Consider the following 23,780-nt stretch of genomic DNA (forward strand, 5'->3'; position numbering starts at 1 on the left):
CATCGAGTTTGTACCGTGGACGCCAAAGATGCTGATTAGTAGGTAATGACATGCATCAATGATTGATTGATTGATTGATTTTTAATCGATGGAAGCCAAAACACAGTTTGACCATTGGTGCCTGAAGATGAGATTCTGCAGAAATTATGAAAATCACAGCAAGCAAGAAAAATCAGACCAAGCCAATGGGATGATACTGCTCTACCACCTTTCCAACAATGTTAACAACGTGGGTTTTAGAGATGAATTGTATAAATATCTAAAATTAACTTACCATATATATCTCCAGCTTTTACTGATGGGTATAACTTTGGTTCAGGAAGAACAAGTTCTTTTATGAGCTGAATCCATTCAAGAGTCTCTTTTTCGGAATCAGCACTTAAAAAAAGTTTTACTTCTGGTCCCTCTAATACGAAACTATAATCATGAGTTCTTGAGTGAGCTTTTGAAACAGAAGTTAAATCCTCCAATGATATACTTGTTCGATGCTTTCCTTCTGAACAAGCTTTCTCTGTAAGATAGTACTCCAGACGCGCTTGTCCTCTAGGGGACTTTCTTCTCAAAACAAACCATTTTCTTTTCCAAATCTAAAATAAATACAGAGAATTTTGCTGTTAAATGTGTTTTCACTGGATTTTAACTTCATAATTTAAGGAAAATCCAGAGAAAAAAAAAATCCTGGCTGATCGATTTTTGTCTCAAAAAATTTCAAGTGGCAAAGAACAGAGTTAAACAACATTGATCTGTGATGTTTTGCTAGTTTCAAATCAAAAACTGTTTTGAAGGATGAGGTGATTAATCCATTCACTCCTAGGGTGACCCAGGACACCCACATTAGGGCCGTTTATACGAGAGAAAATAAGCCGCGGCTTACTCTGGCCACGGCTTACGTAAGCCGCGAAAGGAACTCTTTATACGAGTATAAACTCCCCGGCCAGGTTAAGCCGCGGCTTCAGAAAGCCGTGAACGTAGATTTTGTACCATTGATACGGGGTGTTCGCGGCTTACGTAAGCCGCGGTCAGAGTTAGCCGCGGCTTATTTTCTCTCGTATAAACGGCCCTATTGTCTGGCATTAGACAGTAAAATCTTTTAAGTCTCACTCCAAGGAATCAATTATAAACTAAATAATTTTTATATCAAGGGACTGTGAAAAGAGACAATCAAACTATGGTAAAATACAAGAAGCAATGAATGCTTTCAAGCTATGAATTTGGTAATTTGCTAGTTTCACAAAATCCCAGCCATAATATAGTTCACTTGGGGGGAGGGGGTGGGGGAAGGGAGGATTTGCATTAAAACAATAGAAATCCTGTTCACTGAAGCATGATACAGTCCCGAGAGTAAATAACTTGTATTGCTTTTATGTAAAGAACCCTTCAAACCATATTGCATTGTGGGATGGGAGAAATGACGAATTACACAGTCACTTAAGTTCTAAAAAAGTAATGACTTCTAATTATGGATATGGAGGGAGACCATTTTGTGCTGTTGTTACAACAAGAGACACCACAGGTGGCCCAGACTCGGACGGGGAGGGAAGGAATAAAAAATTTGTATGGGAATCTTGATTACAAATGGAAAAAAATATTTACACTCAAAACTTCTCCCGCTGACTTTCTCACTTTTTGTGTGGTTATTTGCCTGAATAAATGCGATTTAAGCGACTTCTCAAAGAAAAGGCTGGAAGGTAATTTCTAGCTTAACTCACATCTCGCCAATAAAACCACGCTTCTCTGGCATCAATCACGCTAAAAGTCCGGCAATGGCCACACGGATAAATTTACTGATCAGAACTCTTTGACCAAATTTCAAGGTCCACCGAGTATCCATTGCTGAGAAGCTGCAAAAAATATTCAAATATTCAAAAACCTTCGAGGCTCGCTTACAACAAATTTGATCACTTATTTGCTCTTACGGTATCAAAGCTCAAGTGAACGGTTGACCAGCCGTGTCCAAATTCGTTATTTAGCAAGCCTTGAAGGATTTTGAATATTTGAATATTTCCCGCTGTTTCTCAGCAATGGTCATACTTGCTGGACCTTGAAAGAGAAGTAAATTTATCTGTGTCACCATTGCCGCAGTTTGAGCAGAGAAGTGAGATTTTATTGGTGAGATGTGAGGTAAGCTGGAAATTACTTGCCAGCCTTTACTTTATTTATGTACTGTACGAAGGACAACCTGGGAATAAAATAAAATTTATCTGTGTCACCATCGCCGGAGTTTGAGCAGAGAAGTATGATTTTATTGGTGAGATGCGAGGTAAGCTGCAAATTACTTTCCAGCCTTTCCTTTATTTATGTACTGTATGTACCTGGGAAGTTGAGAAGTTGCTTAAATCACCTTTAATGACGCAAATAACCACCCAAAAAGCGAGAAAGTCACCAGGAAAGTAAAGTATGGCTTTTTACTGAGAACTTTTGCATGTAAATATCTTTTTCAGTTTGTTATGGAGATTCTCATACAAATCCTTATAATTTTTTGCCCTTGAGTCTGGGCCACCTGTGGAGACACTACAGTTTTAAAAGTGTTCATTGAACACTATAGCTAACTAAAGGCAAACTATGCTTTTTTGCGTTGCCATTTGGTAAGCCAGAGTTTGGATTTAAATTATTGACCAAGCATTGTGGTTGAACAGATCTACTTTCAAAGGCACAAAGAAGTCTAGACTTACAGTACTATGATATACACTTTATATTTTTCAATCATCTTCATAAATCCCTCCAACTGAATTAATCTTTCATTTATATATGCATTGCAAGGTCAAAATTAAGTTAAGTACCATATAATAATTCAATAATCATAAGAATCTTACTGCCCACGCCACTATAAATTATTTATGCATGATGTCATAAAGATAAGGACTATAAGCTTTGTCTTATTTCACAATTCAGACAAATGGCAAATTCCAAACTGTAACTTGCTTGGTAAGATTTTCTGAGAGATTTAAAACGAATGAAAATTTGATGAAAAATAATTCAATTTCAAATTTAGGCAACTGATCCAATTACTTCTACCTTTCTATTCACCTCCACGGACCTCAGGTGTTCCATCTTGTGTTAGCATGGAACGATATTCTTAACATTGCATAAGTTTAATGTTATCTTAAAGGTTATCAGCATATGGTCTTGCTGCTGTATCGTAATGCATATATAGATGTCCTTCATACCAGAAAAGAAGGCAAGCAACTTCCCAAAATTTTACAAATTGAAGTGATGATGTGGTCAATTATACTCCTATGCCGATTCCTGCTAGAGAAGCGATCTACAGTTTGTCAAGTTACAAGTCTGGTACCACGCAGTATTGGCATCAAGTCTCTACGTACATCTCATCACATTAAGACAAAAATTTACTCCAAAGAGATTTCAATCCTAAAAGAAACCTGTTTTTTATTGTTCTACTGGAACAAGATATTTACTTTGACTTCTCTAATTGTCTCCATGTATAAATGACTGGACTCTTGTTCCATGCCTTTGTTTTTCATGCATTTTTCAGACAACAAAATTCCCCTGATAAGAGCACTCAATTGCCACAATTTTAGCACTCCAATTTCAAAAACAACAGACCACAGAGTATGAGTCATTGGCCAACTACATGTACTGACGAGTATCAACGAACAATGATCAGTGGCTCCGAAGTACCTGCTCACAACCTGTCAAGAACAAATAATATGCACTGAACCTATGACAGTCAAAACTCAAAAAGGAGGAATCAAAACAGTTTCAAATAGCCTTAATAGAAATTGACGGTGTCTTTTGAAATAGATATCACCTCGACTGACCATAAGTTAGCGGCAGAACTAGTCTTGCCATTTGCAAAATATTGATCAATTTGTTTTCGTGCTTTTCACGAACCAAATATGGCTGTACACATATTGCCTTAGTTGTTAATTGCTAAAAGCCAGCTGTCTACAAATTGCCTTAGATATTGTTAAACCAAGTAGAACGTTTGTAGTAAAAAACATTTAGCATAAACAACAGATATTAAAAATAAAAGGGATGACCTGTCAGCACTTACGAGTCTCGATCTTCTGATTGAAAACTTGAAGTATTTAGTATTGAGACAAAAGTTTTAGTGTTCCATGAATGTAACGAATTTAAATCCTCTTCAAGCACATTTAATTTTAAACGAATTATATTGTTTTGAGTTTCAATTGTTTATTGAAGCTCTGTGTGTCGTACTGCTGCGTCGTGGGAAGGATATTCGCGATGTCTTCACAACTTGAAGGTTGTCAGCATTCAAACTTATATATCAAATAGGAGTGAACGCAAAAAACTCGGTACCATTTAATATTCTAAACTGATATATTGCATGATTGAAAAACAAGGCAAGAAGCGAATAAAGACGAGGAAAAAAAAGTAACTAACACGCAAACAACATTCGCATTATTATTCTATCTTTAACAGGAAATTACGGAACTAAAAGGTTTCGAGGACTTCTCTTTTCCACTAACACGGTAAGTGCTTCTTCTGCGTAATAAAGCGAAGAATTGGTCTCATTAATATGGTTTTTCATTGAATACTAATTTTCGGTGTCGCCAATTTGAGATTCATATTTTATTCCATCTACGCTGCGGGTCTTCGCAGGTCGCAAAATATAATGGCCGATTTTCCCTGATGATGTTTTGATCAATCCTTTGTTTACACCAAGGTTAAATACAAGCTTGAATTCGCAACGAGCACTCCGATCTACGATCTCTCTCCAGACTTCAGCCAAAAAAACAAAAGTGTATCCACTAACTTGTTTATTACATGCTTACATCCTTTGGCCGTTCCAAAAAGTAAGCTTAAGTAAATTTGATAGTAAAATCTACTTAACATGCATAGTCTTTCGGGTCATTTTTACAGAATCTGTCAACAGCTTGCACAAAAACAATTTCTAATTTCGTTAATTGACAACCACAAGAAACATGATATGTCGACGGACGGCAAAATCGTCCCAATAGTAAATCGCTGCAGATTTAAAAATTTCACGGAAAATCGAAAACGAATCAAGAATCAAGCCCAAAAAATACCAGGTTTGCGCAGTAAAATCGAAAATGCACATTTTTGCGTTGTAGCGGAACAATTTTGTGTAAGTTCTACGTACCGGCAAACGCTTCGAGTGATAACTGCATGCATGGAGAAATATATTATGTCACCCAATATTTTTCATGAAAGATAGCGTCTACTCCTGTTGCAAAAGACGAATTTCGAACGTTTCCTTAAAAAGAAATTCAAGGGATAAGTCTTTTTATTTTTGGATTTCTCGTCAGAGACGAAGGCGCATAAAATGAATCAGTGCAAAGAGTTAAGCTTATTTATTTATGCACGAGAAGCATTCGTACGGAGGACGTGAATAGCATTCATTAAAACACGTTTATCTTTAACCAAGAAGAACACTTTAGTTGTCGTTAAATAAAATCAATAACTACGTAGACACTTGCCTTATGTGTGAGCCTCCGTTGCTTTCGAGGTAGCTTCATCTCAAGAAAGCCACACTTGACCAAATCCTCGACATAACTGGCCATGTCCACTTTCATCTTCTTCGCGATATTTCAATGCACCTCGTTCAATTTGAGAAATCTCCCAAAACCGTTCAAAGCAAGAATGGAACAAAGTTCCAAGGCAACGATTTACTTTCCTTGGCGGAGGAATATAACAGAATCCCTTAAAAGCATCCTTAGAAACGCCGAAAAAATATAAAACTGCACTTGTTTATCTACGGGATTGGCTCTGTTTTCATCGCACGCCGTTTGAGTGCGTGGGAAGAAATCGTCGCTCGTCCCAATCCTCCCTGTCGCGGTTGTCGAAGTCACGAAAACTGTGCCAAAAAAAAACAATTGAATACGACCGCGCAAGTAATATCTAGTTAGTTAAATGCGCTTTATTATTGACTTTGTTTTTTTATTGTACCCGGGAAAACTTCGTTAGCGTTTGAATTTCAGCACTTTTAAAATTCACCAGCGAACGGTGCGTGCGAAAGGGGTGTGAACTTTGAACCAAAAATCACGCGATTAAAATTGTACTCGAGTGGTTTACGATCAGCGAACCAACGGGGCCTGGAGTATCGTGTTGCCTGCGGGTTTTAATCCTCATCTTGTTTTTCTTTTCTTTTCCTTTCATGGAATGGTAAAAGTGTACAACAAGGTTCACTTTTTAGAATACGTTCGCAAGTGACAGAGAATGTTATTTGCAATTTTTTTTTTTATCGTCAACAATTTGACAGAATCTCCGGAGAAAACATCAGACTGTCAGATGACGATGTTGGAAATTAGCTCTAGTTTCCGTCATATCGGGTTAAGCGTCGTATGCAGCTTCGTTTATCAGCTGAAATAGTTATATCATGTCGTCGCACTTTGGCATAAAAATTCAAACACTAGAAGACAGATAACAACAGATTCTCTTTGATAAATAGACAGATGAAAAAAAGCCCCCCAAATCTTCCGACTGACATTCAAAACAAACCACTTAAGATGCCATCAGCTGGATGACAGTGTTTTTCATTCCACTGGCCAAAAAAATGTCACGCGTGGACAAAATAAGGCCTACTGTATATATTAAACTTGACGGAAATAACTCCTCTACGTTTCAGTATTGAAATCTTCGTAATTTCCACTCTTAAGCGCTTCAGGTTAGAAATGCTGAACTAGTTATTTTTCAGTTTAGCACAGACAAAGCAATTCTAACAATAATTGGTCTAACGAAATAAAGCTCACTTTTGACTTCTCATCAGAGGAAACTACTAAAGAACCTTTCTACTAAACAAGAGTTACCTTTCGTGCCAAAATAATTGCCCGATTTGGAAGACCACGATTACATCAATTCAAATTTGCGGTCAGAATGTGTTGTTTTGAACGAAATTGGCGACATTTAAAAATTTTTGTGGTTTTGACTCAACAAATATTTAACACGCCCCAGCGAGGGAAGGAGGCGGAAGGCTAAGCAACTAAATGCCTTCCTTACTCTACTAAAATCACAGACAAGCCAGCAAACATTTCATAAATATGATATGCGCCTGTAACCGCAGATTTAATTGTTGACTTATTTTTATTTTCCTGAACGGCGTTGAATGCGGCGTACAAAAAAAAGGTCGAAAAATTGAAAAAGGAATGAGGAACGAAACCAATACCGTCTATTTTCTTGATACATCTTGATTACTGAGATGATGATCGAAAGAGTACCAATCACCATTACCGATCGAAGTGCTCTCTAAGTTACCTGTCCAGTACAAACACCCCAGCCACCCTCAAAACGATTTGAAACGCACACAATATACTTTTTCTCCGATCCTTCTTTGTACAAAAATACAATCACGTTGTTGGTGTGAGAATCTCTACCCTAACCCCCGGCTCGTTTTTGAGATTATCAGCAGCTTCTACGAACACTTCCACAGTTTCTTTGTCGAAGTTTGTAAATCGAACAAGATCCACTGAGCTCGCGGGCTCGGCGCGGAAAAACTGCAGCACTGTGGAGAACAGAATCTTGGCGCATCGCCGCTTGGGAAATCCAAATATGCCACTGCTGATGGCGGACACAGCGATACTGGCGAGTTTCCGTTTATGACATTCGGACAGAGAGTTAAACATTGCATCATGAAGCCTCTTGTCTTCGTCTTTTTGGCCGCCTTCCCATACTGGACCTATCAAAAAAAAAACCAAAAATGTCTCTCGATTTCTGTGCATACAACGCAGCCCTTGTTGCTTTAAGAGACCCTCTACTTCCCTACATTTAATTCATTAAATGAATGAGTCCTTTCTCCGGAACACATGAGCCCAATAAAATGACCTGATCCCAACTGAGTCAAGGGAGTAGTTTCTAAAGAAACTGTGGTGCTGCATCGGTGGGGAAGTAGTGTACAAAAATTTTGGTTTTATCAACGGAGTTGATAATGTAAATTAGCCACCGTACAGAGATTCTAAAAGCTGACGTTTCGAGCGTTAGCCCTTCGTCAGAGCGAATCGAGGAATTGTGGGTTGTGTGTAGTTTTTATAGTAGAGTAGGAGCTATGCTATTGGTGGTAACATGGCAACGTGAAAAACAGGAATATATTAGTTAACTGAAAAGCGTTAGCTAATACCGTGAGGATTAAGGGTGCCGATTTGGAAGATGAATCTTTGTTCCAGATTCTTACGGCTTTCCGTCGTACCTAGAAGTAGGGAAAGGCCGCAGATAGCCACGTGTTTTTTGGAGTGGTTAGGGAGATTAAAATGACGAGCGACTGGCTTAGATGCATCCTTGTCATTCGTCTCAACATCGCGAAGGTGTTCGCGGAATCGGTCGCCTAGTCGTCTACCTGTCTCGCCAATGTATATTTTATTGCATAACGTACAGGTTATGCAATAAATGACACTTGCGGAGGTACATGTGAAACGATCGGTGATCTTAACAGATCGCTTAGGTCCCGATATCTTGCTAGGGTTAACAACGAAAAGACAAGTTCTGCATCGTGAGCCAACTGAGTTAGCCTGCGAGCAGGCTCTCCGAGGGACTGGGGCTGGGCTGGGGATTGAATACCCAGTCCCTCGGAGGGCCTGCTCGCAGGCAACAACTGAGTGGCTTCGTAGTACCGGCATCGCAGAGGGTCATGGGTTCGAATTCCATTGAAGCCGTCCGAATTTTTCAGGTGTCGAGAAGAGACAATCGCTTTGAATTGTCCAGTTAAGTGCGAGGATCACTTCTCTGTTTCGTTTAACTTTAAACCATAGCAAATAATCAAATTAGGTTGACATTTTTTTCAAAGGAAGCGTTTGAAAAGAAGAAAAATGAATTTCAAATTTGCTCAGTTTTGTTTACAACTGGGGGCCGTCACTGTGACGTATTACGTTTGCCTTGTAATTACATGCAATACAAAGGACTTTTTCTGTAAGAACAGAACGGAACAGTAACGTGTCACAATTATTTAGCATGTGGGCCCCCGAAAAACTTGAAAGTGAAAAGCAACTGATTCAAAATTTCATTTTTTCTGATACAAACAGTGGTTTTTGGTGCAATATTTCAAAAACACTTGATTGCAAACACCACTTCCTCCGGTTTTAAGTTACTCTATTGCAGGAGCGGTGGTTTCCTTTAGCACTTCTGTGGGATGTAGAAGAATCCGCGCACTCGCGAGGAGTACCTGGCTGAATTGGCTGTTGTGAATGTGACTACAACATCAAACTACAACCAGAGTCAGGTTAGTTTGTCGGACTGGAACCTCCACGGCTAAATAATAAATCACTCAGTAGATGGCGAGTAGCGAGCCAATCACATTACGAGCCTCGTGATAGTATGTGAGTGGACTTCTACGGAAATAAAATAAATCTTGTCCAAGAATTTCCGGACCTAAGTAGAAGGTAACCCTCGCTTTCCGCCTTTTGACAACTGTAAAAAAAAATCACTCTTATCTACATAAAAAATTACTCTTATCTACATAACTATCACAAAGGGGAAAATATTTTTAATGGATTAAAAATTACAGTTCTTCTTTCTCCTGGTCTGAAAGGTTACTCGAAAATAAAAGATCGCGCATTGCCTTCTTTCGCTCGTCCAACAGCAATTACACATTACATCACTGTCACTCTGGTCTCAAGAGACTGAATTTGCAAACAAAAATGTTGGTTTTATCAACGGAGTTGATAATGTAAATTGGCCACCGTACAGAGATTCTAAAAGCCGACGTTTCGAGCGTTAGCCCTTCGTCAGAGCGAATCGAGGAATTGTGGGTTACGTGTAGTTTTTATAGTAGAGTAGGAGCTACGTTATTGGTGGTAACATGGCAACGTGAAAAATAGGAATATATTAGTTAAATGAAAAGCGTCCGTTAATACCGTGAGGATTAAGGGTGCCGATTTGGAAGATGAATTTTTGTTCCAGGTTCTTGCGGCTTTCCGTCGTACCTAGATGTATTGGACATTTGCATGATGTCTCCATTTGACTACAAGTCCCAGAATACTTCAGGTTTTGATTGTTTCATGCTAATTAGAGCTACTGTTATTTTCACCCCGCTGGGAATACAAAATTTAAATAAGAAAAGAAAAACAAACTGAATTCTGGTAGTTGTAGTCAAATGACGCTATCATGAAAGTTGCCTATTAACGGACGCTTTTCATTTAACTAATATATTCCTATTTTTGACATTGCCATGTTACCACCAATAGCATAGCTCCTACTCTACTACAAAAACTACACACAACCCACAATTCCTCGATTCGCTCTGACGAAGGGCTAACGCTCGAAACGTCAGCTTTTAGAATCTCGGTACGGTGGCCAATTGACATTATCAACTCCGTTGATAAAACCAACATTTTTCCATACTACTTCCGCACCGACGCAGCACCACAGTTTCTTTAGAAACTATCCCCTTCATGAATTTGCAAACCACGACTATAAACAACGCTATTTAACATTTTCTTAAGAGACGAAGGGGAGAGGAAAACGTATATTCACCTGTTGAAGTTTGCCGGGATACTTTAAATCTAGTTATTTCACAGGGGACGGCCATGAAATGCCGATGTAAAAAGAAGGGCAAAGCGCACAAACCTATTGTTTATTGGCAGTTTTGAGGCTTTTTGTGGGAATGAAACGCATTGATTGCCCAACGGTTGGCCTACAGTAGACAGCTCATTGCCAATGTCGTTTGCTTATAAACGTCCGACAGCAAGAAGGCTACAAGTGACAAAATACCTACCCACTGCGTGGATTATCACTTTACAAGGAAGAAGTCCAGGACCAGTTACTGCGATCCCTCCAGTCTTGACAGGGCCATTTTTAGCAACATGCTCATCACTTTCGTCTTGTATTTGCTTTCCGCCGCTTTTAACAATGGCGCCAGCTACCTGTTGTAATGATATTCGTTCAGATTGCGAGTTGACCATTTTGGGAATTTTAATGGGAAAACAACTCACAATTTGATGCTTCAAATTTATGAACATAAAACAGAAAACTTTTGTGTGCCTTTTTCAAAACAGTTGTTGGTATAATGTATGTAGTTTTTTTTTTCGGGCATAGATCTAAGGCAATTATATAGTAATCAGTTTGATTAGGAGGCACCCAACGAGAGTATAGTTCAAACCCAATTAAACATAGCATTGTTAAACGTATTTTAGCACTTAAACGGTAGATAAAGGCATATTTTTATCGCCTAAAAATTTTTTATCTGTTCGGAATCCCTAGCTAAAAGTCTAGTGATCCGAAAATTATAGGGATCAAAACTTACCTTTTCGGGAAAATTTCAGCCAGAAAAAAGGCTCCCGAAAAGTCTAGGTGACCTTTTTAGGGTAAAAATCCGTTAAAAATGGGTAATAATACCATTTTTTGGATGTTCGAAAATCCTAGGAGAGGCAGGAAAGCAAGCAATTTTACAACAAATGTTCCGAAAATTCTAGATCTCAAATCGTCTTCCGAACAGATATTTCCAAAAATTGACGTTGGGTGCCCCTGGCTTAGGAAAATGAAATTTAAGACTTAAACGGCAGCTAAATCATGTAATTTTTTTGTCTTCAAAAAAATACTTGATTACAGAGTACATATGAAAAACAAATATATGGTAAAATACATGATTTTCTGTGACCTTTTAAAGTAAAGTATCATATGGTTCGTGACCTCGGGAGTAAGTAGGAAGCTTGGGTCTAGTTCCCAATAATTATTGACATCACTTTTTTGTAATTTGCAAAGTAAAGAACGTTGTCAAATATTTAACAGACCCACCCTTCTGAGTAGCTCATTTATGAACCAAATAAAATAAATTTATTGAACAACGTTTGTGTCAACTTATTCATTTTTGTAAGTGAAAAAATCTTTTATGGTTACAGCTCGTAGGTGTATTTAAAAATAAATCAAGAATAAAAAATTTTACTGGTATTAAATTTCCCTCATTCTTGCCTGAAAAATATACCCTAAACGTCTTTGAAAATCTCAATTGTAGAGCCTCTTTGCAGGAACGCTCAATTACTAGCCATTATCTCTCTCCTCTCGGGAAGGATACCCGAACTCGAGTGAGTGGCGGAAATTGAGCCTAGTTTGTAGGCTAAGGAAATAAAAGCTTAAAATCAATGTACATACACCCCCACCTGTTGGATACATTAATTAATTTTAGAAGAAGACCAATAGGGGCCAGAGGGTCTTCCTTGTTTTAAAAAGATATGTTCACAAATTGCATCATTAGCTGCACACCAATAAATTATACTTTGATACGTGTTGTAATGTGACCCTTTGCCCTTTGCCCCAACTTTCAACATCTGAACTCACACCTACAAATAGTGACAACTAATGTCACAATATGTCCCCTAAACTCTGCTCTTTTAACCCTTTCACCCCCGTGGGGTTCCCCATTGACGAGTAAAATCGTCTGGCGTCAGACAGAGTAAAATCTGTAAGTGGCACTCTTGGGAGGGAAAGGGTTAATGGGGACATAGTTTTTGAGTGAATCTAGCTGTTGTTAACCCTTTCACCCCCGTAGGGGTTCCCCATTGACGAATAAAATCGTCTGGCGTTAGACAGAGTAAAATGTCCTGGCATTAGACAGAGTAAAATCTATAAGTGGCACTCTTGGGAGGGAAAGGGTTAAGTAACGATAAACCATGAGCTGACCTAACAACAATGCGAAACGTGTTAATTACCAGAGGGACCTTTTTTTTTATGGAAATAGATAGCAATTATGCTTAGATGTAATGGGACACTCCATGTTAGATATCAAAATTGGCTGTGCATCCAAATTACACATGTATCTGGATGAGAGAGAGCTTATAAAGAGGCATAACCTACCCCTCCACCATGTTTCAGCCATGAGTTTGCAGCATTCACAATAACATCCACATTTTCCTTTGTCAAATCGTTTTCCACAACTACAAGAATGCAAGAGGTTTATTAGTGCTAAGGGATCCAGGAATCTTCTAACAAATTTACCAAATTCTTGAGCTAAAACTTGATCATTGCTGCTATATATAATACTGTGGGATCCTTTTGCTAGAAGGCTATGTCAATTGGCACTTAGCTCAGAGCGAATGTAATGATTTATTGTTTGGGCATTGAGCGAGTAATTTGCTAGTGGACTCACCAGCATGCAAGAAGAAATGGGCATTCATCTCACGCACTGGTGGCTCCACTGCCAAATTGCTTGCTCTTAATGCCCCAAACAAATGAGTTTGCTTACAGGCTAGTAAATTATTATTATGGTGGACAGGAGACGAAATGATGGGTGCTTTCCATTACGCCTTACGCCATCAGGTCAGAGACCAGCGGAACTAACAATGGAAAAATGGAACGATGTTTTTCATCAAAAGTCAATTTCCAAGCGGACCAAAGCGTTCCATTTACGTTTCGACTGAAATTTCGGTTACATCAGAGTGAAATGGAAGTGGAAACGAGAATTTTTGTAAATGGAACAGCACGGACTGGACCGACCGGTCAAAGAGGACCACCTCCAGAGGTGGTCTTAAATATTCTGGTTGGACCGAACTGAAATGGACCTTTCCATTTGATATCAGCCGAAAATTCTGCAAATTTTTAAAGGAAAGCACCCGATGACTTAATTGTGTCAAACGATGCCATCCATCAATAAATAACACTACAATGATATTGTACAATAAGCTGCCTATTTGTGACAATCAAATGTATACGATCACAGAGAGCTACAGTATCAGTTACTGTAATATATATATTTTTCTGAGGACAAAGCTGTAACAATATTAAAGAAAGCATGCATTATAAAAAAAATAACAGTGGGATTATAAATGTTTCTGATGGCAATAATGTGATACCTAATATTATTTTTTCTCATAGGGGTGGCGAATGGTACCTCCAAAATCTTGGCATTCAGACACTCTTTTTATTATTTTATTATTTATTTGTTTGGGTAGGTTGAAGTTTTGGCAGCTATTTAGCTGAATGTGGACCTGCTATACCCACCCACCCATATACTCACAGAGGACAGCCACAACACCGGGAACTTCATCCCCTACTCTTCTCGAATAGTGTGTGGGTTCTTTAACGTCCCACAGGGAACTAATGAACATGGAAGATATTTGTGAGACGGGGCCTACGGTTTACAGTCCTTATCCGATCACAAAATCTCAATAGCCTTTGCGAGGAGTCTCAAAGTCTCGTTTATATTGCATTATTTCGGCGTGAAGTCTTGCATGTTTTGGTCTCAATCTTGGATTTGCAAACTAGGGTCTCCACAAGTCTCAGATTTTACCATTTTGACACGTTTGCTTTCATTAATGTAAACCACAGCTGTTACTATAATAATTTAAGTTATTTGCACTACTTTCTTTCTGGGAAAGATGACACTCTTATGACATTTTCATGAACATGTACAACTTTAGAAACAATTGAGCATTTATTTGGAAAAAAAATAAAAAGGGGATTAAAAGGCACTTTCTCATCTAATCTTTCTGGCTACCTTCAATCCTTTTTATGGGTAAGTTTTCATCTGACAAGAGTATGACTGTAGCATGAACAGTTCCCTAAAAAAGAAGCAAGCATTATATCTCATTTAAAAACGAACTTAAAACATTTTTTTTTATCCTTCCTTTATAAAAGCTGCAGAGGATCTAAAGTTATCCACGACTATATTACTTTGTTACGAGGAATAGTCTGAAGAAAGGCTTTAATAACTTGTATGCATTTGTATTCAAAAGATCAGAAGATCAAGCCCCCTGAATTGCATTTCTAAATACATGTAGCTAAATTAACTCAGACCAGGTCAGCCAGGGGTGACCTTCAATCTCTGGCCTGTGTATAGCTGCCCCTTCCTTTGAGGGGAGGGGGGGCAGCTGTATACAGGCAACCAATCTTTTGCAGCAGGCTTTGTCAGGTTTCCACTTCCCTGGGTCACTGGTTCAAGGCTTAGCTCAGTCCTGGTGTTGCTTCCTTAACACAAGGAACTTCAATCCACAATGTCCTTCCAAACCCTGTCCCAGGGGTATACAGCTGTTTCGAGAAAGGTTGTCAAAAAGAAGCATTAAAGCGTACAAGACAATGCCAAGAGGCATTATTGTAAACTGTCAGTCAATTTTAGTCTACGAAAACATGACGGCAATGCTGTTGAAAAAGGCTCCTAGAAATACATGCTCATGCTATGTTATATTGAGATATCAGTGAGTTTCAAAATTTGGTCAAATGATCCAGGCAATGAATTAGTAACAAAGGGTTAGGATTCACAGAGAAGGAAGATTCTGACGACTTTACCCTTACTTAATTTGTCATGTATCGCAGAGAAAGTTCGAGAAATGTATATACAAATCGTGGCGCACGTGCAGAGCCATCGTTTTTGCTATAAACCTCCTTGTTTTTGGACGTGTTTTGGTAGCCTGATGGCGAGAGAGAGCTTCAGCATAAGTCTGCGCGTACTGTCACTTCATCAATGCTATGTCCTAAGAACTCTTTCATCCAAATAGCTCGCCAACGTAGGTCTTCGCTGTACAGTCGTGGCATCATTCACTTCATATTGAATACTGTCCCATACTACCTTTCCGCATTGTCGAAGCGTGACAGTATATAGCAGGAAGCAGAGAATAGGGGGAGCGGGAGACATGACTCCTTGTCCTACCAGAATACCCTAACTTCCCCAAATATGACGTTAAGTATTCCTCACGCATTGACTACTAAAAATGCCCATCTCTGTTACAGACAAATATGTTTTATGAACTCCAAAACTCTTAAATTAGTCACAATATAATATTGAAATTCTGAACCCCATAGACACAGATTCCACAGGATGCGTGATTCCAGAGTTAACTGTAGGTTCTTAACCATTAGTCAATTCGGATAACTCAATGTTGTACCCGATTCAAATCTCTCGGGGATAACATTCTTTGTGTGTTGAATTTGCATGACAATGAAGAATTCACATTTAAATGATATGGAAATACTTGGAACAAAACGTTTTATTCCCAAAAAAATTGAATTGGGTACAACATAGTACATTGAGTTAGCCGAATTGAATTGGTCTATAAGATCTCATTAAAAGTACAAATTTAACACCAACCACTGTGTGAGATCGACTAAGAACAATCCCTCTTCTTCCTGTGCAACTTGTGAAAGCTCTAAGAAACGAGAAACAAACTCCAAAGAAGACCATTTCATATCACATCATCGCAGATCACACTTGAAATTCCTTTTCGACGTCCACGCGTCTGTCGGTGCAGTCAAAGAAGGCTGTTTATATTATGTCAGCGTGAACTATTATCATCGATTTCCGCGTCGTGTAAAACAAGTTTTTCATCCAATCGCTGAAGAGAGACGAAAACAATTTTCTGTAGAACCTTTAGTCATTATAGCGTCATGGAGTGGTTTATAAATACGTCAAAGCCAACGAGCTATCTATTCGGAGGGAAGTTGGAAGACGTGAATAATAGGCTGTAACGCAGCTTTCCCTGGGACGTGTTAAACAAACAGCGCCTTTTTGTCGCGCGAAACTGACTTATATTTTGTAGCGCGGGAAATACAAATGCCTGCACCTCTGATAAGAAAAAAAAAACTTTAAATTAAGTTTACGGTCGTCGCGATGACACACGAGAAGGCGAAGACTAAAAAATGACTTCTAACAATGCATCAATTTTTCTTTTGTGCGTAGTGTCAACCAGAGGTGTCAAAAAATTACACCCAGGCAGTTGCGTGACCACTCCATGTTCAGATACACCCGTGCTGTAGTATTCTCCGACGCTAAGGTCCATTATGTATCCTTTGACCCTCATTACTGTACTGTGTATATGCTTCGGAACCCGAAGCCTGGCACGAACTAAAAAGAGAGTACTTGTTTTGGGAGGCGATGGGATGCTTGGTAGTGAAACAGTTGCTAGATTGAAGCTTCGTGGGCATGATATCACGATTCTGCATCGAGGAAACTGGTACTGGGACTCATCGACTCGAATAAAACCCTGGGTGGACTTTGTTAGGTGTGATCGGGACAGGTTTAACGAATGTGCTGATGAACTGGCCGATAATGCGAAGGTAAAAGGTGTATTTGATGCAGTGATTGACTTCAGTGGCTACAGAGCAAGCCAAGTCAAGGTAAACAGACCCTCTTTGTTTCTTCCTTCATTCGTGTACCAATTCACTTTAGTCTGGATATGAGCAAGAAAGTGTTTCAGATCGGAATCTCAACTCCAGGTGTATTGATTTGATGTTTCGTAGTTATTTTGGGGCAAAATAGGGAAAATGTGTATGTAGTGCGTTTACCGCATTTTTCCACGCAATTGATACCTCAGACGCTAAAAATGCCTTTCGTGACGTTTCCGGTTTAGGAGAACAAAGTAATGTGTTTTTAAAGTTACTTGTCACAGAAGTAAATCAATAATTAAACGAAGTAACCCAGCTTTCGAGTAACTACTATTCTGGAACATTCCCAAATGGTAAACTAGATGAACGGAAATCTGCTATGAGTTTTTTCCTTTTAAGCCCGGCCTTCGAAACACCCACAGCGCAGTTCGCGCGGGCCGGACGAAAGCTTGTCTATAAATTGAACAAGACGCTAATCGGAACATTACGGAGGCCCTCCCAGGGGCTTTGGGGAACAAGGAAACGTGGTTAATTGAACTAGGAAACAGGATAACAATGTCAAAATAATTTAAGGGAACAAGGGAACAAAAACAATTTAGGAATCAAAAAGTTGGGATCAAGTTTGAAAGAAATCATGATCTGGGGAACAAGGGAACACAAGCAATTATTTGGAGGGAACAACGAGACTGTTTGTCTGCTCAACCCAAATAAAGTTTCACATTTAAGGGGTTAGCATTCCTTGCCAACGACGAGCAGTTTCGCCGCAGCGCCGGTTACAACCCCCGTATCAGCTGGGACCAGGTTGACCTAGAACTCTTTACCGTCACATTCTCTGGCCTTGCTAAGCCATACTGTCTTGTCTGCTCCAGCCCCTACCACAGCCAAGCCGGGTGCTCCAACGCGGACCGGGAACACAAGGCCCCAGCCTAGAAATCCGGTCAACCGGTTTTCCGACTGCTCCACCAGCGCCTGTCTGTTGTTCCCACACGTTGCCGCCGCTGCCGGTTCGCTTCCGATTCCATTCTCAACCAAACAGCACCTTAAGCAGCACCACGAAGATCAGCCAGCGTCACCACAACTCCTCCAGTGCTAGCGACAGGAGCAAGCGATAAAGTGAAGCTTCTCGCTGAGAACTCTTCCCCCACCGTAAATACCCCTATGAATAGGCTTTTATAGATTGTCCTAGTGAAAGTAGCGTATTATGCTACTAGCAGTGCCCATTTTTTGCCCAAATTATGCTAATTCTTCCGAATTATGCCACTTATTTTTAAAATTATTCTTTTTGCAAAATAAGCGAAGCAAGTCCTAAAACCGTATCACGACCTTGTAGCAATCCTTTTTTGGTGTCACAAGCTCCTCTTGCATTGTATTTTGCTGCCTTTGTCTTAAATTAAGACAACGGTACCTAGCTATAATTGCTGGTTCTGGTATGGTCTCTAACTGCAAGTTATCGGGGCGGCGTGGCTGACGTCATTTGGCAAACATGCAAATGAGAGGTACTGTGACCAACCGCATCTGGCAACTTCCGGTCCCGTCATCTCGTGCCAGACTGCTAGCTTCCTTGGGAGGCTCTCTCTCCGTTACCAAACCGCGAATGCGGCTCAAACATTGAACAAAAATGGTCTCAGGATTATTAATATAACGATCATGCTAGCAGTGCTACTATTTAAAATTAGCGAAAATTATGCTACTTTCTTCAAATTATGCCAAAAATTATGCTAGCACAATCTATAAAAGCATACCTATTAACGTAGATATTTTAGAAAACGAACTTTCGAGTCATCCTGATCGCACTTTCGTAGTTACGCTACTTAATTCTCTTCGTTTTGGTGCACATATCGGCTACACAGGCCCTCATAAGCCCAGGGTTTACCGTAATCTTAAATCCGCCACGCAACATCCCGACGTCGTCAATTCAAATCTCGTCAAGGAAATAAATCTGGGTCGGATAGCGGGTCCCTTTAGTTCCCCTCCCGTGGGCGTGGTACCTACGATACACTCCTCTGAATGGCGTACCATTTTTCACTTGTCTTACCAAGAAATCCTCAAGAATCCCTATACCTTCCAGTATGTACAGATGGACGATGCTATTCGTATTCTTGAGCAGGTATAAGCTTCGAATGGCGTGAACTTTTCCCAAAAGTCGAAGCCTGCTCTATCTGGTCTCCACGTCTCACCGGCAAACGCATACAATTCTGGTGCAACAACGAATCGGTGATGGCCATCACCAATTCAGGCTATTCAAAGGCTCCACGTATTAAGGACATTGTTAGGTTCCTGGTACTCATATCTATGAAGCACAATTTCTTTACTCGTGCGCGTCACGTACCTGGTGTAGTTAATGAAATCACTTACGCCCTCGCTCCCGCTTTTGAGGATACACGTTTCCGGGCAGTGGCCCTCCCCCCTCCCCCCCTCCCCCCAGGCCGAAAAAAACCCTTGCACCATCTCGTCTTCGCTCATGACCCTCTAAGGGATGCAGTCCAAACATACGCGATGTGGGGCCCATTCCAGCGTGGACAACAAACCGTACGTACAGCTCTGGTAAAAAAAACTAGGCTCTCTACAATTTTGTCTTATGAACAGACTGATGTCCAATGCAGGGGATATCCTCGCCGCTTCGGAGGGAATGCTCATCTACTTTGCCTCGTACCTCGCAAGGACAGTTTAGCATAGTACCATCAAGTTGTCTCTTTCTGTATCCCTTTCTAAGTTGTCCCTTTCTGATCCGGTGATCTCCCCTTCACCGGTGTTCGCAGTTACCGCCATGCGCAATTCGTTTCTGGCCGACCGCTCACGCAGGCCGCTTTCCTTCTTTCAGTCGGGTCGTTTACTTACGAGGGCAATCGTCATTAACCTACTTAAGGACGCAGCTGGTCAAGTCGGCCGACCTGCCCTACAGGTCTCTCAAAGGGCTCAGTTTTCGCAACGGTGCGGCTTCTACCACGGCTGCCGCGAGCCTGCCAGATTGGCTAATTAAAGTTTTAGGCCGTTGGTCATCGGATTGCTACCATCTGTTTATCCGAATACCTAGCAATTTTTACTGCCCCGAGCACGGTCAGCCTTCCCTGTTAAAAGTCTACGTTTCGCAAGTTTCGCTTTTGGTAACTTTCGCTTGGGGGGATACATGCTCTGCACGTAGCAGTAGCGGTTAAGTCTCGCAGCGACTTCCCCAAGCTTTGTTCAGGGGCACCCAACGAATCTGTTCCTCACATTATCTGTTCCCCAGAGGAATCTTGCTGGCTGGCAAAAATACAGGTGTTTCGATGAGCTGGCTGGGAAATTTTGTTATTGATAGAGGTTTTGCCTGGGAATTACTGACTTTTTCTAGCATTTCAACCCGAGCTGGCTGTAGAAACTCTGAAGACTGAGGACGACTAAAAAAAAAAAAAAAAAGAACCCCTTTCCTCTCCCAGAGAGTAGTCACAAACATACGACGGCTGGTCAGAGTGATTGCGCTTGCGGAAAAAAAACCTGTTTTGTCCCGGTTTTGTCGCTTTTGTTCGGTCGCTTCGGATCGAGGGATTTGAAAGCGCGCGGAATTCCTGGCCTGGAAATAAATTTGATCAGCTGGCTGGGAAACCGACCAATTTTATCTAGCTGGCTGGGAAATTTCTTGTGTGTCTTGCTGGGAAAAAGGAACAGATAATGTTTTCCCAGCAACACTAAAAAACACTTGAAAATGCCTTAACAACATTTATTTTCATTAACTGGGGTATAATAATACATTTTACAACAAATTGGTCGTTGGGTGCCCCTGTTTGTTTTCAATTTGTGTCAATGTTACATCATGTATGCTCTTTATATGCCTCTATTCTTGTCCGATCCAGCACGTGCCGGCGGAGTCGGGTATGAGTGCTGGGAGAGAAGTAGGTTAGAGTTAGTTTTACTACCTACGCTCTTTCTATTTTAGCGTGATGCTGGTTGGAGGTTAAGCTCGTAGTGCCGTGGAGAGCTGCACTTTTAGATTGCCAAAAATGGCTTTTACCCTCCCACAACTTGTCCGATCCCGGCAGTGTGGTCTGCACGAGCACTGGAGAAATAGGTTTAGGCTTTTGTCACGTTAGGAAGTCGTCTGACACGCCGGACGCGGAGCGGTGTTCCCCCTTTACGCCAAATGTGTGTCTTTTGTTTTTTGACGTCTCAGTGATAATTGCAGTCGTCATAATCTAAGTAGAATCGGGAACTGTGATATCAACCACCATTTCATTTGGCAGGAAGTTAATCGGGTAAACCAGTCTTGTCTTGACATTTTTTGATAAAGCTAAATACGGTTGTCCTAAAGAACTTCAACATATACAAAAAAGCTCTTTAGAAAATTTGATAATCCTAGCCCTACCCCAGTTTGAAAACGGATATCGGCTAATATCTTTTAATTAACTTCGTCTCTAGCTTCTCCTCTCTGAGTAACCTGTGACCAGACTAAAACAAAGCGATCCCAGCAAAGAGCTGAACTGTGGAGGGGCCGCTGGGCCCATCCACCCCTCCCTTCCTGTCCGTATTTATAGCTAGGCGCCTTGCTAGTTGTTTTTTGTTTCTCCCCGTTCCCCCACTACGCGAATGCCACATGTACTAATTTCGAACGCTTTGACGTATGTACGTTTTCATTAATGTTGTCAGGACTTCCTGAAAAAGATGCGAAGCAAGATTCGACGGTACATTTACATCAGCACAGACTCAGTATACGAGGTCTGTAAGGAACCTTCCCACGAGGGACCCATACTTGAAGCGGATGCAGTTCGTCCAGAAGATCCAAAAGAAAGAGAGGAGTATGCCACAAGGGACCTCTACGGCAATAATAAACTAGAATGTAGGTCGCAGATAAATCTCGTTTCATTTTTCTGATCTTATGTGGTCTGTTCTTCTAACCACAAGAAATGGGAATTTGGAATTTTTAATTGGCGAATTTTTAATTGGCGGGTTAATCAATATTGTTACAGCAGTGTCATTATTCAGTCTTAACTGAAAGTTTTTGGAAAATTCGCTGTTATGTTAAACATGCGCGATGGTTCAACGCTTTGCAACACTAAGATTTGCCGATCAACTAATGCCGACCATGTGAGTGTCCATCTACTTGATAATAATAATAATAATAATAATAATAATAATAATAATAATAATAATAATAATAATAATAATATTATTATTATTATTATTATTATTATTAACCAACGTCAATTTTTTTTTTAATTTCAATGCGAACAATATTAGCAAGTTCAAAGTTATTTTTAACTTCCTGTACAGAGTAGCGTCGGACATACGTAAAGTTTACTAAATTTGTATACTGGTACAAAATTAACTATTCCTTTGATTAATCTAATAAGTTTTTTTCTGTTTTGTTTTCAATTTTCTTTGAAGGTGAAGAAGCCATCAAGAGAGAACATGAACTATGGAATATACCTTACATAATTCTGCGACTTCCAGACGTCATCGGATTGCGCGACAACACCAATCGTTTCTGGAGCTATATAATGTGGCTTCGTTTTCACGACATAGTAGATTGGCCGATCGATCTTCCTCCGAGTCTTCACGACAAGCCGCTCAGCTTCGTCTTCGCTGAAGATGTGGCCAATCTCTTGATAGTTCTACCTGAATACGATGACGACAGCCTCTTCAACTTTGCGTACAACCTCGCGTTTCGTGAGACCGCCACGCTAGAACAACTGCTCCAAACCATGGCCAAACATCTTGGAATATCGGAAATTAAATTCGACAAGTCAAAGGAAGATGGAGTCCGTTATTACCCTTCTGTAAAGCGTGGTCCAGTAGACACTTCGATAGCGTTACACTACTTGAGATGGAATCCGCACCCACTTGACATCGGAATCAGGAAGACAGTACAATTTTACGAGTACGCAATGCGCTCTCCTGATTTTAAAGCCCAACGAAAAGCGATCCTCGACAAATTCAAGCCTCCAAGACACGCTTTCGGTGCCTTCAAGCAACGATTAAAGGAAATTTATGGCATTGATTATGATAGGGAAATTGTCAGGGATGAGTTATAACAAATATAATTGAATTTTTTCAGTAAAAGATGGAATTTTGTGAAGCATGTTAGGGTGGTTTACGATTGAGTTCCGCGAAAACGAAACTGGTGCTCGCTTTGGCAAGCATAATCAAAACAACCGATAATAGATGAGGCTCTTACAAGGGGCACATGACCCTTTGACCGGGGGAAACTGCGGCAAAGTGGCCTATGTTTGGAGGGCATTTTGGGTGTCATTTTAATTTCCCGTGGTAAACATTCCCGGATACGCCTAAAACATCACCCGAGGCACCTATATCCTTAGAAGTGTTCAGCTCCAGTAGTGGTTCAATACGCCAGGTATACACTAGTCCATTACAATGCTCTGCTTGACAACAAAACGTAACCACAAAGGAGAACCACTTTTCCTTGGCGGTTACATTTTCTACCTTTGTAAATAGCACGGTATAATAAAACCCAAGAGGAATGCACCGTATGATGATCCAGCATGGGAAATAACATTCACCTTGGGATATGTTGTAACCGCACTGATATCGCAAATTAATAAACGCGCGGGAGCAGGAGTCCATCAGTAGGAGCCTCCAACTGGCTTCCCTAAGTGAGGTAGCGTTTTTCCTGATCTATCTATTTTTCGAAATAAATTTTTTGAATTTGCCGCGCTAATTAAAGGTGTTGCCTGTTTGGTCCGCATGAAGGGGCGATTCAAGATGGCGGCCGAATGCGGAAAACAAGCCTCAAAGTTTTGAAAACGCCTCCCAGTTCCCTTATCCTCATTTTTTTGGCATCCATTCGCCAATTGTAGGTTAAACATCCCACGATCCATTGCAAACCTGAA

At 40.4% G+C, this 23,780-nt stretch overlaps 3 protein-coding genes across 3 annotated transcripts in view; 1 reads left to right on the forward strand and 2 right to left on the reverse strand.

Annotated features, from left to right (window-relative positions):
- LOC137991472 (docking protein 2-like) overlaps nucleotides 1-6,841 on the reverse strand; it is an 8,470-nt gene extending 1,629 nt beyond the window's left edge. The window contains exons 1-2 of the mRNA XM_068836554.1: nucleotides 5,424-6,841; nucleotides 275-587 (exon numbers count right to left, since the gene is read on the reverse strand). Coding sequence (XP_068692655.1) covers nucleotides 275-587; nucleotides 5,424-5,519 — 409 coding nt within the window. The 5' untranslated portion in view covers nucleotides 5,520-6,841. The remainder of the gene's footprint in view (nucleotides 1-274; nucleotides 588-5,423) is intronic.
- A 141-nt stretch (nucleotides 6,842-6,982) lies between these two features.
- On the reverse strand, nucleotides 6,983-16,116 carry LOC137991478 (macro domain-containing protein LA_4133-like). The gene is made up of 5 exons (XM_068836559.1): nucleotides 15,947-16,116; nucleotides 14,360-14,423; nucleotides 12,717-12,800; nucleotides 10,646-10,789; nucleotides 6,983-7,618 (listed from the first exon to the last, which is right to left on the reverse strand). The coding sequence occupies exons 1-5, from the start codon at nucleotides 16,037-16,039 to the stop codon at nucleotides 7,290-7,292; spliced, it is 714 nt and encodes a 237-aa protein (XP_068692660.1). The 5' UTR covers nucleotides 16,040-16,116; the 3' UTR covers nucleotides 6,983-7,289.
- Nucleotides 16,117-16,559: 443 nt separating this feature from the next.
- LOC137975534 (uncharacterized) lies at nucleotides 16,560-23,420 on the forward strand. Its single transcript, XM_068822647.1, has 3 exons — nucleotides 16,560-16,971; nucleotides 21,580-21,769; nucleotides 22,318-23,420. Exons 1-3 carry the CDS (start codon nucleotides 16,636-16,638, stop codon nucleotides 22,962-22,964), a joined length of 1,173 nt encoding a protein of 390 aa, XP_068678748.1. The 5' UTR covers nucleotides 16,560-16,635; the 3' UTR covers nucleotides 22,965-23,420.
- The last annotated feature ends 360 nt before the right edge of the window (nucleotides 23,421-23,780 follow it).

The sequence above is a fragment of the Montipora foliosa genome, chromosome 1 (genome assembly GCF_036669935.1).
Source record: "Montipora foliosa isolate CH-2021 chromosome 1, ASM3666993v2, whole genome shotgun sequence".
Classification (NCBI taxonomy): domain Eukaryota; kingdom Metazoa; phylum Cnidaria; class Anthozoa; order Scleractinia; family Acroporidae; genus Montipora; species Montipora foliosa.

What these genes read in the sequence shown, in the direction of transcription:
- LOC137991478 (XM_068836559.1), bottom strand. Translation starts at nt 16,039, where the DNA reads ATGGTCTTCTTTGGAGTTTGTTTCTCGTTTCTTAGAGCTTTCACAAGT. An exon ending in TTAGTCGATCTCACACAGTG is followed by an intron (nt 14,424 to 15,946) that starts GTTGGTGTTAAA and finishes CTTCTTTTTTAG; the next exon opens with GGAACTGTTCATGCTACAGT. An exon ending in GAAACATGGTGGAGGGGTAG is followed by an intron (nt 10,790 to 12,716) that starts GTTATGCCTCTT and finishes TACAACAGGTAG; the next exon opens with CTGGCGCCATTGTTAAAAGC.
- LOC137975534 (XM_068822647.1), top strand. Translation starts at nt 16,636, where the DNA reads ATGTATCCTTTGACCCTCATTACTGTACTGTGTATATGCTTCGGAACC. An exon ending in ACAGAGCAAGCCAAGTCAAG is followed by an intron (nt 16,972 to 21,579) that starts GTAAACAGACCC and finishes TAATGTTGTCAG; the next exon opens with GACTTCCTGAAAAAGATGCG. An exon ending in CGGCAATAATAAACTAGAAT is followed by an intron (nt 21,770 to 22,317) that starts GTAGGTCGCAGA and finishes TTTTCTTTGAAG; the next exon opens with GTGAAGAAGCCATCAAGAGA.